Source organism: Amblyomma maculatum, chromosome 10 (genome assembly GCF_055883805.1).
Source record: "Amblyomma maculatum isolate TAMU_Amacu chromosome 10, ASM5588380v1, whole genome shotgun sequence".
Classification (NCBI taxonomy): domain Eukaryota; kingdom Metazoa; phylum Arthropoda; class Arachnida; order Ixodida; family Ixodidae; genus Amblyomma; species Amblyomma maculatum.
The window spans coordinates 5,528,151-5,545,652 of record NC_139353.1 but is presented as its reverse complement, the minus strand read 5'-3'; the positions used below and the strand labels follow the sequence as shown (position 1 = coordinate 5,545,652).

General features: G+C 45.5%; 1 protein-coding gene across 4 annotated transcripts in view; it reads right to left on the bottom strand.

Annotated features, from left to right (window-relative positions):
- Positions 1 to 1,857: 1,857 nt before the first annotated feature.
- Rtnl1 (reticulon) overlaps positions 1,858 to 17,502 on the bottom strand; it is a 42,811-nt gene continuing 27,166 nt past the window's right edge. For all 4 annotated transcript variants that reach the window (XM_084581785.1, XM_084581786.1, XM_084581787.1 and 1 more), the window contains 3 exons: positions 13,785 to 13,831; positions 13,613 to 13,671; positions 1,858 to 3,567 (listed from right to left, as the gene is read on the bottom strand). In XM_084581785.1, coding sequence (XP_084437911.1) covers positions 3,507 to 3,567; positions 13,613 to 13,671; positions 13,785 to 13,831 — 167 coding nt within the window. In that variant the 3' untranslated portion in view covers positions 1,858 to 3,506. The remainder of the gene's footprint in view (positions 3,568 to 13,612; positions 13,672 to 13,784; positions 13,832 to 17,502) is intronic.

Here is a 17,502-nt window from a genome sequence, read left to right as displayed (position 1 = left end):
TGACGGGTTTTTCCTCCGTCACTTTGCGAGCGCCACCTAGTTGCTCCGGCCGGAGCACGCGCGTTCGAAACGCAGAGTCGCCGCTCTCTGCCGAATTCGGGCGCTCTGTCGCGTAGTGTGCGGGCCGCTCTGGTTCTGTGGGCGGAATTCACCAGAAGTGTCGCTATCTCCCCGATCTCGAGTCATCTGATTAGTGGAAACGACGGAACATGATGTTGCCACTTCTTCCGGTTCTATAGTGGCAACACCCGGTAGCCGGCGTTTTGGCCAATCAGGTAACTCGAGGTCATGCGAGATATAGCGACACTTCGATAACGACGCAAAATCGGCCTTGGTGTTCTTTAACGTGTACTGACATCACACAGTCGACTAGCTCTTTGGCTAAACCCAAAGGCGGCCACCGAGGCCGGTTTTCCATCCTGCACCCTTGGGTACAGTCATGGGCACAGCTAGGAGGAAGACGACAAAACATCTTTATTTATTTAGTCAGCGAGAGGGAGGGGGGGGGGGGGGGGGGGTGACCCTCAGTCCATCGTTCCGTTGGCCGTGGCTGCAGTAACCGCGCGGCGAGCCAGCCATTGGTGGCGCTCCGGGCAGGGCGGCCTCCCAGTCTTCCATGCAGGGGTGGGGAAGAGGGCTTAAAGAAGGGGTTACTTGGCACGCCCAAACCATATGGTAGAGCGTTGGCCGCTCACCGCAATGTGGGCAGTCAGGGGAATAAAGGGAGGGTACCAGAGGTTTAGGAGAAATGGTGTAATAAAGGTATTAGTTTGCAGGCGGCGGTAATGTTGCTGCTTCTTAAGTAGACAAGGTGGGAGAAGGGAGAGGTAATGTACGGCGAGACAGCCTGTAGTGTTGAAGCAGTTCTGTGTATGTAAGGATACGTGTGATCCGGGAGAGGGGAGGCTCGGAATACTTGGTTCGGTGGTGCGAAGAGAGGCATAATTGAGAAGAGTGCCCGCTGGAGATGTCACGGTAATGGCCCATGTGCCCGTTAACAGGGCCAGCAGCGTCTACGTACTGAGTATTCGGTTGGTTGTCCCATATTCGAGAGAGGCGAGTGGCTCTTGCCAGTCGGCGGTCTTGGCGATATTCTGCATGCATGTGCTTGGGGAGGTTTGACGGTAATGGCTCGGCGGATATTCTGTGGCAGATCTTCGCGGTTTTGGGTGGCATAGGGCGGGGCAGCTAGCACACGAGCACATCAGGGTCCGTATTGAGAGTTTGCGTCGTTATCTTCCCGACCTCGAGTCACCCGATTGGTGGAAACGCTGGAAAATGTTACCTCTTCCGGTTCCGCAGAGGCAACACCCAGTTGCGGCGTTTCGACCAATCAGATGCACTCGAGGTCACGAAGGCCCAGTTGGTCGAAATTCTTTTAGCCTTAAACCCCCAAACTAATCTTAACCAATTAAATTCGGAAGTCTTTTTCTTTGGTCAGCAACACAGACGCAATGCGACAGCAAGTTCGCCCAGTCCTCACGATTGTCGACCTGTCCTAATCACGCGCCGGTACCCACAACGCATGTTCAAGTAACGTTAGCTTTGGCAATGCTTTGACAATACACTGTGGAACATTTGTCGTCTCAGTCCGCCAGATGGCACCTATATTATGGGTATTGTAGAGGGTATTGCTGTGGCCAACTAGATCCTCAGACTTCAGAAATTCAAATTTTGAATTACCTACCGAAAGCCGTAGAAAATTACGAGTCCCCTCGCGGCCGTTATCTCAGCTTGAAAGGTACACACAGGAGAATTTCGGTTTGGTTTATGGGGTTTAATGTCACAATGAGACTTTGCACAATCCACCATTACCTAATGTGAGGCTCCCAAGAACTAAAAGGAACACATACGCAGTTGGGGCGGTCTAGGGGAATGCTTTATTGTAGTTTCCAACGAAGAACGAAACTACTACACTGGACGACGAAACCACACCTCCTGAACACGAATGTAGAAAAGTGCACAGGTCCAACGTCCTCGATGCAATAAATATGTGCTGCAAACAGGCGGAGTGAGAGGGTCACAACAGCCCAGAGGAATACAGGTCGCGCTAACTGCAGTGGTTAGAAAAAGCTTTTATGAAAACACTCAAAGCAAGAAGAGCTCGACACACTTTCAATGCAACATTTGCCCCTCCTCTCCCCTCTACACTCAGCAACAACGTTATGTAACACACAATGCTGCAAGCATGAACACACTCGCGCGTTTTTTTTTAATCCGTCCTCCAGATGTGGAACAAAGTGGTTTGTCATCGCAGGTTCGCCACAGTTACTGGCTTCTCGTTCTCTCGAAGCACCCCCTTGTCAACACACAGACACACGATAACGAAAGTCCTCAAGGTAACGCTCCCCGCCCCTCAACCCTAATTTCCCAGCCCGCGAGAACTCGAAACAGCACTTACATTATACAAAGGCGCATGGTTACAATTCGGAAGGAAACGGGTGTAAAACTATAACAGTAGACACAACACAAGCAACCTCCCCCCATCTATGCTGAAAGCACAGCAATTACAACTCTTGCATTGATAGGTGGCAGCTACAAACACCGCTGAAGAAAAAAAAACGCAGTCGACAATTGGACGCATGCTTTTCTTCAACCCTAGTGTGGGGAGGCTGCTGCACACTGTAATGAGGCAGGTACAGACTTCACAGCAGTTAGAGAGAGGGAAAAAAAAAAGACCGGACAATCTGTGCAATATCTTTATATATATAGAAACACAACTGTGCACTGGTCAAAAAAAAAAAAAAAAAAAATCTAGCAAGAACAAGCTTTTGAACTGGTTTTTGCTAGGCATCTTGTGCATTAAGTATAGTATCAGAACAGAAGCAATGGCCTTTGCATTTCCAAATCCTGATTTCTTCCCATATATATGACCTGAGAATTCTCTTCCCCTCTTCTGAACCTTAAAAATACAATACGGCGTGAAGCTAAAAATTTGACGTGTGCTGGCTGCACAATCAGTAAATATGGTGGATCTCCATCTTCGACAAGAGAAAGTCAGTCATGCATCTGAGGAGACCACAATTTGGAGACATCTGCATAAAAAAAGCTAAAAGGAGAAAAAAAGATAGTAGTGCCATCGTTCACAGCTTCCCACCATGCACAAACAACAAACAAGACAGAAGACCAAACCAAGAAGTAACAAGGAAAATTACTGCACAGCTGGTTAAACCAGCCAAAGCAACTATCGAGAGGAAAATTAAAACAATTTGACAGGGGTTAACTAAGGCAAAGCCAGACTACAAAACTGCCCACGGGGGCTGCAACCCTCCCCTTTTTTTTGTCTTGCAAAAAAAAAAAAAAAAAAAAAAGAATACAAGGTTATCTCCCTTTCACACAATCACAGGTAGATGATGTCACTGCTCTTTAGGAAGGAAAAAAAAAAAATTCACATGATGCAGAAAAAAAAAAAAAAAGCATTGTCTTCTTGTGGCTCTCTTGGAATAGGTTGGAATCAGTCAGCGATGGGGGAGGAAAAGAGAAAAGGCAATGGCCTCTTTTTTTTTTCACTCTTCCTTGGGCCTTTGGGCATGCTGGTGCTGGCCGATGGGGATCTTGGACTTGATCCTGGGTACAGGTAGAAGACAGGACAAAGATTAACACAACAGCGCTCTGATGGAGCCCTCTGCATGCTCCCCCTTCTCCACATTGAAGTAGCGGCATCAGTATCCCTAGTGTGCAGGGGTTCTCAAACATTGCCTCAAGGAACCCCAACAGTCATCAATATGTACCAGGGATGTCAAGGCTGTCGTGGCTGCAGCGAATGGAAGCCACCATTACCTAACTTCACCACCACACCCCACCCTACTTGCCCGCGAATAGACTACTCTGTATATCCGAAAGATTATCAGCCCGTATTAACCACTCATTCACCATTATGCCATACACACCTAGAATTGACCTGTTTAAGTACTAGTTTCTTCCGAAAATCATTGTTGAATTTAATAACCTGAACCCCCACATTTTTCATACCAGCTCAGCTGAGGCTTTCGAGAAAAAACGAATTGTATTTCCTGTAGTAATGTGCGTGCCATTCTTCTGTATTTTCTCTTTATTTCCCACCTTGTAACAGCCCGTAAGAGCTTACAGTATTGCAAATAAAGAAATAAAAAATGCTGTTTTTAAAAATCAACAATAAATCACTCGCTTTGCTCCAAGAAGTTATACTTTGGGTGAATACCAGAGAACATTTGTTCAATACATTCAATACATTTTATCAGTGACCTTTGCAGCTGATGTACTAGCTTCATACAGGCTTTCTACTCGTATTATACTTCCTTGATTGGCATATCTACTTTCCTAATTTGTTTGTTGCAAGCCTGAGCCTTTCCAATAATTCGTACATGAGTCGGGACCCAGAAAATTTCCAAGATATATCCTTGAAGGGCAGCTGCTGTTTGTGAATGGTGTTCCAAGTAGTGAGTGGTGCAACTACACTTCTGGGGTAAAGGGAACACCATTGTGTGCTGTGTTGCTCATCTAGTGCTGCAAGAAATCTAGAACTTGTTACTAGGATCCAATGTCCGAAGCAACCGTCAAGGAGCATGGCTACACTACATCACATGGCAAGGCAGTGACAAGGGTTATCTTAAGTGTCATGACTGGCGGAAACACCGGAAGTGGATGTCGGTTCTTCCAGTGTTTCCACCAATCAGATGAGTCAGGGAGAGCACTTTGTGCATGCTTCATTTCAAGGCAGCAAGAGAAAACCACCCTTCTTTCAGCACAATATCAAGTGTTAAACAGTGGCCTCTCTGGTTAACACCAGCTGATCGTGTCACTGAGCCAATACCAGCCAGGTTACAAGGAGAGGAACTCTGTTCCCAACGTACTTGACATACAAACAACTGGTCATTTCTTAGAAGCAGAGAATGGTTTCTCATGCACAATGCATACACATCCAGGCTTGACCGCTGAAAATATCCCCTTCAGGTGCCAATTAAATTTTTTTGAAAGAAAAAAACTTTCTGCACCAGGCATGCAGAATTCAAATGTAAAAGATTATGCAAAAATATTATTTTGTTCGCATCCACTTATGTGGACATGGCGCCTCAAAGCTGCTACACGAATGAAAATATTGCAGCATTTTCTGCATTTTCTATCTAATTATTAAGCATGAATAAATGTTTTCCTCTGAGAATACCTTCAACAATTTCGGCATTAAGACGCCATGTCCACATTTGTGGATTGAAAGTCCACTGAAGCACTTTTTCTATGTCTAAGATAACGAAATCTGGCATGACACATCTACACTCCTTACTGACACCTTCATTACAAGAAATAGTATTATTAGGCATCGGCTTAGAAAGAGGCATGCAAAAATTAAGAGCTGATAATTCATCCCGGCGTAAAATGCTGCAATGTCCATCTTTGCTCGCCGTTTCCAAAAACATTTCGCTGTAGCAACAAGAGATGGCGCCACATACTCGACAGGTAGGGTCCAACTGTTATGGGTGCCAAATTCAAAGGTGGAAATTCGCACTCTTGGGTCGCGTCCACACATGTGGACACAGCGCCTGAAGGGGATATGGTATGAAGCCGCAGAATGCTGCCAGATGATGCAGATACTCATGTTATGAACAAGAGTTTCAGTGCAGAAGAATATCGAATTACAGTGTAAAAATGGTCACAAATAGCGACATCATAGGGCTTAGCGAGGTTAGGAGGCCAAATGAGGCATATGATATACTCTACTAAAGGGCAGGCATGTATGGTGTTTTCGAGGTTAACATGAAAGGCGAGAACTAGAAGTAGGGTTCCTTGTAAACAAGCATATAGCTGGTAACATCAACGAGTTCTGTAGCATTAATGAGAGGGCGTAATTAACCTTAACAACCGGTATAAGCCGAAGGTTGTACAGGCCTACAAGCCTGCATGTAGTCGTGATAACCAAGCAGTCAAAAGCTTCTACGTGGATGTAGAATTGGCAATGGGGAAAGTAAAAGCACGGTATGCTGTGCAGGTGGGTGACTTCAATGCCAAGGTGGGCAAAAAGCCGGCAGGAGGCCAGGCAGTGGGTGACTATGAAACTGGTTCTAGGAATAGCAGGGGGGAGTGACTAGTTGAGTTTGCAGAGCGCAATAACTTAAGAATCATGAATACCTTCTTCAGCAAAAGGAAGAACGGGAAGTGGAAATGGAAAAGCTTTAACGGGGAGACTAATGCCCCTGTCGCACGGGCACGGCCGAACTCTCAACTCCCTTCATCTAAGTCGGTCTTTACCTCCAGGGAGATGCATGAGGTGTCAGACGGCAGTCCTTTAGGAAAGGAAGGAAGTTCGTAACGAAAGGAGATCAGTCATCTCCCTTCAAGGGTAAAGGGAGTGCTCTCGTTTTCAATGCGCAGTATTTCAGAGTCGCTAAATAAACTTTTTTTTTCAATAATTTTATGTTTGCTCTTAAATATATCAGTTTTTATCGCGTGAAATTAGTGTTCCAGCTCGGCTAGTTGTTGTTTGATCCTTGTAACTGCATCATACTCTTGCTTGACTTCGCGTGCACCACTTGTTTTGATCTCCTGCACGCACACTCGCAGCTTGCACGTGGAGACGGCGAGCAGAAAAGTTATATTTTATTTTATTTTATTTATTTGAAATATCCTAAAGGCCCAATAGGGCATTACATAGGGGGGGATGTGGAAGCAAATCAGGGTAGAACAAAAACAGATTAACAGATGATGTTATGGTGGTATGTGAAGGAAGTATATAACTAGTCATAGTAATCTTTATACAAAACTAGAAAAAAAAAATAGTCAGGCAAGCAATACTTCAACATAATAAGAGAACTGTAAAAAGATAAAAATGTGCAGCGATTTCAGCAAAAGGGAAAAACATGCACATCGCGCATGACAGACACTACAAAGCTGAAACTAAAACCAGAAAAAGATAACAAATGAAACATATGAGATCTCACTGACTCAGACATACAGATTACACCGAAAGAATCAAGGAAAGGAAGCTCTATACAGGGACCGACAAAACTGCGCAAATTGACTACGATGCGTCTGAAGAAGCTAGCAATGCTGCTTGAAACTCTGATAAATCAGTCAAAACAGCGATATTTGACGCCAACTCATTCCATTCATTTATTGCTAAAGAGAGTGGTGAATATTGGTATTTTTTTGTTCGTGCGAACAGTGGGAGGATTTTGTTTGCATGGTCAAGCCGGGATGAGACGTGAGGAGCAGGAAGAAGATGGGAGCGAGCAAATTTCGAATTGCTATACAGTCGCCGACCGTTTTTTCGGACTTGAAGGGACCCGAAAAATGGTCCGAATAATCGAACAGTCCGAAAAATCCGTGAAGCACAAAAAATCACTTTATTAAGAGGAAATCGGCTTAAAAAAGTCGCCGATTTTACCTTGCGGCAAATTTCTTTTGCTGGCGACGATTTGCGCTTGTATTTGCGCCAAAGTTGTCGTTTCGCTGTACACGCTAGACAGCAAGTTCACAGCGTTCGTAATTTGTGCAAGCGATGGCTGTGGTAGGCCGCCCGAGTCGTCGTCGGAGTCCGACTCGTCTTCAGGTTGAAGAACCTGGCGTACAAGTTCGTCGTCCGTGAGGTCCGCACACATATCGAGGCCGTCGTCCACTTCAACAAACTCGCGGAACGTGGAGCCCGTTGGAATGTCCATTCCGTTCCCACGAAGGTCAACGATGAGGTCTTCGCCACTGTCTGCAGTCAAATCCTCAGAATCGTTGCAGTCTTCTACGTCATCGACTTCATCGGCGGAGAATCCAGCGTGCCTGAAGCAATTAGCAATTGTTTCCGCATTTGCACCTACCATTACTGTTATCCTTTCCTTGCTGTGGCGGCCCCCTGAACAGGAGTCACCCGAAAAAGAGAGGGTGCGGTCAGGCAACATCTTGAAGAAGAGGCCGGTCTCGTCACAGTTGAAGGTGTCCTCCGGGCTGTACTGGCTCAACAAGGGCTTCAACTTCGTCTGACGGTAGTCTGCTACCGTGGCTGGGTTGGCGGCTCCGCTCTCCCCGCACATCTTCTTAAAAGACACACCGTGTCTCTTCTTGAAACCGCGGAGCCATCTGTCCGTGAACTTGAATTTTTCAATTCTCATTTTCACGGCCAGGGTCTCTGCCTTTTCCTTCAACGTGTCGCCCGACACTGGAAGGTTTTTCGCTAAAGCAGCTTTAAGCCAGAGTAGCAAGGCCTTCTCCAATTCGGGGTGGTCGCCTTTCCTGTCGTTCTTCTGGCAGCTGCTGTGGGACGCCTCAAAGGCGGAAAAAATCTTCTCCTTATTTTTCATGTAATCCGAAATAGTTTGCTTCGACAGTGCGAACTCCTTGGCCACGTCAGCTTGCGTTCGCCCACTCAGCACTAGCTTTATGATCGCTGCCTTTTTCTCAAGGGTCATGGTAGAATAGCTCCCACGCTTCTTTGACGGACCCGGCAGCACCGGCGGGGCCATGTCCACAGCCCGAGTGCGCACCACACCGCTCGTCAAACACGCAAAAATGAGGCACTTTTCGTTCAGAGCGGTGGAACCGCCGGACGCAATCACAAAACGGCCAAAGGATTGACGGTGCGCCACTCGGTTGACGCGGTCGGAGAAACTCGTGTGACAACACGGCGGACGTATGAGACAAAGCACAAAGAGATAGCTGCCCGCGTCAGCGTTGGCGACAAAAGCAGGTTGACGGCGATGACAATCCGACTGCCACCTCGAAGTGGCAGAGATTGCAGGGGCCTCTCCTGGCAAAAATGGGGCACCGAAACCATGTCAAGCCAATCCAACTGCAGAGCCAATACACCTCAATCCAAGATGGCGCTTGTTGCGCCGGCGAAAAGCCGATAAGATGGCAGATTTTGGCCTGCAGGGGACTGAAATTAGTCCGAAAAATCAAACTTTCGGACTTTTAAAGTCCGAAATATCCGTCGCGAATATGTATGCGCTTCTATGGGGTGACTGACGGTGCCTCACTGAAGTCCGAAATATCCTACAAGTCCGAATTATTGGAGTCCGAATTACCCGTCGGCTACTGTAGTATAATGTGTGAAGAAATGATAATCTCGCAAACTTCCTTCTGAAAGCGAGCGATGGTAGGTTTAAAACTTCTTTAATTGATGATACGCTCTGAAATCTTGAGTAGGATGATGTAATGAATCTTGCTGCTTTATTCTGGACGGATTCAAGAAGATTCGAAAGGGAGTCCTGGTGAGGATGCCATATGACGGAAGCATATTCTAAGGTTGGCCTTATTAGTGTAGTGTAAGCTTGATGTCTTGTGTTAGAATTTGCGAGGTGTAAACGGCGCCTTAGCATGCCAAGTTTTCTGAAAGCTTTGCCGGTGATGAAGTCTATATGGGCATTCCAAGAAAGATTAAAATGCAAATGAACACCCAGATATATTATAGAAGAAACAGATTCAACAGCTTTACCGTTGATTGTGTACACGCTAAGTAACGGCCCTGGAACAGACGAAAATCTTATATGTTTAGTTTTTTCTTCATTAATTTCCATTTGCCAAGTACGGCACCATTCAGTTAGCCTGTTTAGATCGGACTGGAGCGTATGTGCATCTTCCGCGTTAGATATTGTTTTATAGATTACGCAGTTGTCTGCAAAAAGGCGAATTGATGAGTTGATGTTACCTGCTATGTCATTTATGTAAATTAAAAAGAGCAAAGGCCCGAGAACTGTCCCTTGTGAGACACCTGATTTTACACGTGCAGGGTTAGAGATGCAATCATTTATCTTAACTGATTGGAAACGATTAGTCAAGAATTCAGCGATCCATCTGGCCGTGTTATCATCAAGCTGCAGATTTTTAGTTTTTAACAGTAAACGTTTGTGAGGAACACGATCAAAGGCTTTTGAAAAATCGACAAAAATTGCGTCTGTGTCAAGGGACATATGTAGCACATGATGCAGGTCAGTAACTAATTCAAATAACTGCGTTTGGCATGATCTTTTGTACCGGAAACCATGCTGATTTTCTAGAAGCAAATACAATCAAAATGCATTAAAACATGAGCTCGCTGATAACCACTGTGGACAGAACGACAAAAGAAAGCGCCGGTGAGGACGCCGATAATGCAGAGTCGCAAATGCCGCACATGGTGTCCAGCAGAGAGGACAAAATCGCTGCGTTTAGAACATGCTCCTTGTTTTCAGCAGAAGTATTTTATTCTACAATGATATGTCTAGATAATTGCATTTTGCGAAGAAAAGAGCAAAAATATATCCTTGTTCTGAGCATTATTTTGCTACGTGTTTGTACAAAATAAGCAGTGCCTAATGGTGCCCCGGCGCCCTATATGAGAAGCTTGTTGCAGGCTGTGTGGCACGGCGACGACTCCTTTGCAGCGAGACTCCTTACGGCGCTCCTTTAGGCCAAGGAAGTTCAAGGTAGTTCTGAGTCAGCTGTGTGATAGGGATGTAAGAATGAAATTGACTTTGTATTGTGTTCTAAACCTGGAATTGTGCAGGATGTAGGCGTAAGCGGAAAGGTTCGATGCAGTGACCACGGTATCAAATTAATTTGGATTTGAAGGTGAAATGGAACAGATTAGTGAGGAAAAAGTCCGTCAACGAATTAGCAGTAAGGGGAAAAGTAGAATAATTTAGGATATTGTTGCAGAATAACATTCAGCATTAAACAAGGATGTTGACCATAGCCTAGAAGCAATTATTTTCAGTTATCATTACTGAGTCAGGGTGCCTAGCAAACCACAATTTTCAATATCCCCGACTTTTCCAGGTTTTCCCCGACTATTTCAGTTCAAATTCCCTGACGAGTGATGAGGCTCAAAAATGTAGCTGCTGATGATAATGAGCACAGACGGATAATTCCTAACAAAAAGCTATTTATTAATTATATTCTGCATTTTACAATAGTGAAAGGCTGTTATTGGTGTTAATGGCCGGTAAAAACGTCAAAAGTTTACTGAAAATTAGAAGTGCACTGATCCCAGCCTCAGCAGAGCTCTGGTACTACCAGTTGCGAAATTTCCTATAGGCACCATGTATATATATATAGATATATATATATATATATATTAAAAAAAAAAAAAAAGTGGTTTTGATTGCTTAAAATTCGGGTGTGTGTACGGTGCTCGCTACTAGGCACCCTAGGTCACGGCTGGTCTCGAGGGAGAGCGCGCGCTCGAAAATTCTTAAAGATAACAGCCATAGAGTTAAGAGGAGACGCGAGTCTTAGAACAGTCGAAAATGATCAAAAATCGATTTTGAGTAAGACTCATTTTCAGAATGTTTATCCTTTTTAGCATCTACACTCAAATTATTAACACTGAATTAGATCAGGAAATTCAAAACATCACGACAGCCACGAAATGTCCCCCTGAAAAGAGAAAATTTGTTCGAAATTCTCGCGCGCTACGGGCGTTGCAACCAGTCGATCACCGCCACCTTGGGCTTGGTTTGCAACTTTTCTTTGTGCAGAATTTGCGCCATCTCAAAAAGGCTTCGCTCAAGTGGACTGGCCGCGCGCGCCGGTTTTGGGAAGGATGCTTATAGTCTTTGATTAGCTCTCATGCAGCGCGCTTTTCCAGCGCACCGTTTCGAGTATCTTATTGGCTGGCATAATCGGAGTATTTTTTTTTCTTTCTGCTTTGTGTTCGTTGCAGTCGCTGCCGCTTCGGACGAGTCTGCGTTTATGCTCGTGTTTCTTGATGCACCCTTTGTACAGAGTTTTTCCTCGCGATCGAGATGCTGGAAAACAGCAGATTGTAACTGTGCGCGCAATGAGCCTTTGGAAGTCGTAAGAAACGGCCGTGGAACAAGAACCAGAAGACCCCAGCCACAAGAGTGCCATCGGGACCTGCATTACAGCTGATGCCAGACTTGTTAGATGTACAAGGAACATCAACCATGCTGCCCGTTGGCGACACCGTGGGTTCAAATTATAGCGTGAGTTGTGCTAAAAAACATAGAGAGGATGCTTAAGCTTCAGGTGCTGTTAGTATCACCTTCTCATGCTCTTCAGCCTCACAACGACATACTTCTCACGACATCGCTCTTTTTTCCTTTTTTTGTATTTAGTGCAGGGCAAAATTTTACTCCTTTCTTGATACTAACCACCAATCAGATAACCTACGTTTGGCTATTCCTTCCCGCTTTAAAGTCAGCAATCTGTTTCTTCTCCATTGCCCTTAATACTCAATGCTTTGAAGACTATAGATGGATGTATAAGACTTCGAATCGAGCTTTGGCTCGCGCCATCTATTGCAGCAACACCATACGATCAAAGGAATAGTCCAGTGAGCGCTGCATCGCACGTAAGCAAAGCAGAAACCTTCTTTGTTGCTCACTTTACTATTACTTCCATAATTAGTCTCTTTCTAATGACACACCTAAACATTAGCTGACAGTCATAAGGCAATGCATACATTAAGTCCACCTTTATTTGGAGAGAAGCCATGTGGTTCTGTGGCAGAGTGGTTGCACACTCGTCTCGCAATGCATAGGAACAGTGTTTGACTCCGCACATTTCTGCAAACCTTTCTTTACTCCTGATTTTTGCATTACAACCACAACGCTGACACCGGCTTTTCTGCAACACAGGGTACTTAACGCTTTTGGGTTAAAACTGGCCACACTGTATATGCAATGCCATTTGACATCGAAGATACCGGAAGCATGGAAGAAGGCTAACATTATCTTAATTCATAAGAAAGGGGACGCTAAGGACTTGAAAAATTACAGACCAATCAACCAAGAAGTATCAGGCAAGTTTTCGGAAACTGTACTGCACCCATATTATCAACCAGGTGATACAAAAGTGCTTGGAATATAACCAGCTCCTATAAATAGCATTCAGTGACTACGAGAAAGCATTTGACTCAGTAAAAACCTTGGCAGCCATGCAGGCACTATGAAATCGGGGTGTAGGTGAGCCATATGTGAAAGTACTGGAAGATATATATAGTGTGCACAGCTACCATGGCTCTGCATAAAGAAAGCAATAAATTCCAATTAAGAAAGATGCTAGGCAAGGAGAACCAATCTCCCCAGTGCTATTTGCAGGTTTATTAGAGGACGTATTCAAAGGCATGAAATGGGAGCAGTTAAGGATCAGGGTTGATGGAATTATCTCAGTAATTACTGATTCGCTGATGACATTGGTGTGTTAAGAACTCAGGGGACCAACTACAATGAATGATTAATTTCGTAGAACGGAAAAGCAGAAAGGTAGGCCTAATAATTATTATGCAGAAGACTATAGTAGTGTTGAGCAACCTGGGAAAGTTTTGTGTTTGTTGGGTTGTGCCGAAGGCAGCCACGTGTCTGCATTCCTGTGTCAAAGGTAGCCGCGCGTGTCTGCGTTCCTGTGCCGAAGGCAGCCGCGTGACTGCATTCCTGTCACTGACGCTTCTCGCTCTCTTCTGTAACCCTCTCAGCACAACAGGGTTTATAATCTCGGTTCTGGGCACTAAACATTGTTGTTCACTGCCTACCATCGTTCGTGTTGCTGAGCGGTCAGCGTTGCAATTGCAAACTTTCCAGTTTAATACGAAGAGTGATAACAGAGGTAATAAAGGCTTCCTCTGCACCTCAAATGTGGATGTATAGCACACCGCAGTGACAAGACAAGACCAGGCACTCAAGCGCGAGGATATTTTTTTGCAAACACTCACGTGCCAATCACGTTGCCCACGTGTGTCCTGGCCAGGCCCAGGTACTGGTCAATCTCCGCCTGAAAATGCCAAGCACACTAACAGTGAGCTTTCTCTAACAGCCATCCTGGCACAGGCAAAGTGAGGGAGGAAGCATGCACAAGCCTGTTGTCTAAGGGCAAGAGCCACGAACCTTGTAGGTCTCGTAGACCTTGGGAAGCGTGAAGGCGGCAACGTAGGCTGCAAAGAAAAAAAGGCGGGGCAGTTGGCAAACTCGAGAAGTGCACTATGCAGCTGGGGACACACACTTGCTTAAAAAGGGGAGGGGGCATCAATTATACATGTGACAATTCTAGATAAGCGCCATCACATTTTGTACCTGGACATACAGAGGATAGCCAAATTATTCGGACCAAGGATATTACTTCAAGCACTGCTAAGTTTGCCTTAACACAATTCACAATCAACGCAAGCATGAATCAGTGATGCACCTGCTGCATCAACCCAAGCATCCTTCACAAATACACCCACCTTCGAAATCTGTGTGTGCCGGATGTGTGCAGTTTTTAAATCCCTGTAAGGGTGATCCTTTCCATCCAATCTGGCCTGATCACATTTTTGTCACCGCAAAGCAGTACCTGTGTGCTTCCTGGCTATGCTAGCGGAAAGAGTGTCCGCTCTAATCGAGCCAGGGCAACACGTCTGTCACTAGGCCTAGCCTGTCTCACACTGCAGCCTACTATGATTACAGTAGCCGACGGGTAATTCGGACTCCAATAATTCGGACTTATAGGATATTTCGGACTTCAGTGAGGCACCGTCAGTCATCCCATAGAAGCGCATACATATTCGCGACGGATATTTCGGACTTTAAAAGTCCGAAAGTTCGATTTTTCGGACAAATTTCAGTCCCCTGCAGGCCAAAATCTGCCATCTTATCGGCTTTTCGCCGGCGCAACAAGCGCCATCTTGGATTGAGGTGGATTGGCTCTGCAGTTGGATTGGCTTGACATGGTTTCGGTGCCCCATTTTTGCCAGGAGAGGCCCCTGCAATCTCTGCCACTTCGAGGTGGCAGTCGGATTGTCATCGCCGTCAACCTGCTTTTGTCGCCAACGCTGACACAGGCAGCTATCTCTTTGTGCTTTGTCTCATACGTCCGCCGTGTTGTCACACGAGTGCTAGTGCTGAGTGGGCGAACGCAAGCTTCGCGGGAACGGAATGGACATTCCAACGGGCTCCACGTTCCGCGAGTTTGTTGAAGTGGACGACGGCCTCGGCGCAAATACAAGCGCAAATCGTCGCCAGCAAAAGAAATTTGCCGCAAGGTAAAATCGGCGACTTTTTTAAGCCGATTTCCTCTGAATAAAGTGATTTTTTGTGCTTCACGGATTTTTCGGACTGTTCGATTATTCGGACCATTTTTCGGGTCCCTTCAAGTCCGAAAAAACGGTCGGCGACTGTATATATAGAACAAGGGCACCTGAGACCAAATAGTGCCACAGACGATATTAAATGGCTGCTACTATGTTAAATGGCACAAATTCATTAAATGCAGCGAATGAAGAAAGAAAAGCAAGCAGGGCTTTCGGAAATATAATCCGAAATCTAAACTTGATAACCGTGCATGGCCCTCTTTGTCTATGCCAAGGGAAATGTAATGTCCACAGTACACCACCTCAAAGAGATTCCAGAAGGCATAGGCTCATCTGTAAAGTGCCTGCAAGGTGTACAGCTCATAAAGCCGCATTGTGTAGATAGCATAAAATTACGAGCTCTCGTTCACGTAAAAGGATAAAAGGATTTAGAAAATGAATTTTTTTTGACAAAAGTTGAGTGCTGCTATCAAAGAAAATGATGAATCAGGTGCAAGGAAGAGCTTCACTGGAAGGCATTGCTTATACACCCCTGGGAAACGAGCCATCCGCTCCTTCTCACAGCAGAAGCACTCCGTTAAATGCACGCACAACAGAGTTGTGCCACCCACTTTTATCACCAAGAGGAACCCAACAGAATGTCAATTGCAGACATGCCTCCATTATGTGTTTGCGCAGCACATTAAAAATGGCATTCACATTTCTCCGTGCGCCCAAAACACTAAGCGAGTCAGCGTATATGGCAGATTTTATTCTCTTTTCTGAAATATTCTTTACAACCATGAGGGTTGCGACCGTTTCAGCTATAAAGATAGTCGCACCCTTGATGATGGTTCTGGCTGCAGCAAATGTCTTTCCAACAACTGCACAAGCAACAGAATCTGTGCTTTCTGATTCACCAGTGTCGGGCTCTTCACAGTAATTGTATTTTTCTTGAAGTAAAAGAAAATGATGCTGAAAGCTTTTGAAGGGCTACTCCTTTTGGGAATGGGCAAAAATTATCTATCGCATTCGATTAGCTGAGTTGACCATGAGATTGGAGCTTCATTCAAGCAATTTGTTGGACAGTCATTGAGAAGCACTTCAATTTCATCCGCTAACTTTCTCACACATGTGAGAAAAGGCTGCTGGTGGAGTCATTTGCGAGCATAGTCTAGGTGTGTGAGAATGCGTTCTACTTGTTCAGCGAGTTGTTCCGACGCCTACTTCGACTTGAAAATGTGAAAGTGGAATGGCGGTGCGACGAATGCGCCGATCAACTGTGATGAAGCTTGCAGTCGACCGCTCTGTTGATGCGGCTGTCACGCGTTCTCAGATCCCTTTTTTTTTTTTTTTTGCCTCCGGAGGATTTCAAGTCTCCGTAAGTAGTCGGCCTCTTATAACCGACAGTGAGCAAGTGCGTGCGTCAAATTGCTGAACTTAACTGCTGCAAAGTCGGCGCTGAAGGGTGGTTGGGCTCCGCAGTGCACCCAAAGCAAAAGGCGGAGGCGAAGGCAACATACAGCACAAAATGAATGAAAACGAGCGAGGTTGGTAGTGTACGCTCAACCCATTGGTTTTTCCCCCGTGTTCGTTCTAACTGAAGCATTTGTGTGCGAGACGTTCGTGTGGACATAAAAGTTTATTATTTTGCCCAATGGAGCGTGCTCTGTTTCTGTTTCTTGAAGAAAAATAAACAAAGCCCTGATTACACTGCTTTCGATATGATTTCTCCGCGCATTTAGAACCATCATACAGTACCTTGACTTCAGACGATGCGCATTAGCCGGCACTAACCGTGGAATCAGCTGTTTTACTGGAGGGCGCCATTTGCACGGTTTGTTTACCTCTGCCAGCACGCCCTCACGGCAACAAAAGTTATGTTATGTTACAAGTTATGTTAAACTTGTAATGCGGCTGTAATGCCGATATACTCATGGCCCTCAATGAAAACTCAAGCTAAGATAGGCTGCCACTTATGTTTCCTTTTATTATTTTTTTTTGACTGGTGGCTAACAAGGCCCCCGAAAAATTTCTGGCTATGTCACTGAAATACCGACCGCTCACTTTTGCTGCTGAGAATTTGAAAACTAAATAAAACATTAGTTGTTAGAGCATCCTGTCATTTGCATTCGATTCACAACTAAAAATCTACCAAGGGTTCAAGGGTATTCAGGGGCCCGCACAAATCCCAATAAGATCAAGACACTGCATCGCATGATCACTGTACACAGAGAGAGAGAGATAAAAAAAGCATGCAAATTAAAAGCCAGTGCTTGTGACACACCCCTCTCAGCACTCTGCATCCTCAAACAAGGACAGCCCCAACAAACAAGTCAGGTCTTCCACCATAAAAAATAGATGACAATTGCGCCGCATTGTCCGGTCATGCTGCTGCTATCCCAATTAAGGGCCTGCCACACTAGCGCGACATGACGCCGACGCAGACCCGACAACGACACCAACGGTCGGCCAACTAGTCTGCCGACTGTGTCTGCGGCCGACCAAGCTGTCACACTAGGCCGACAACGACACCAACACAACCGAAAACCAATTCA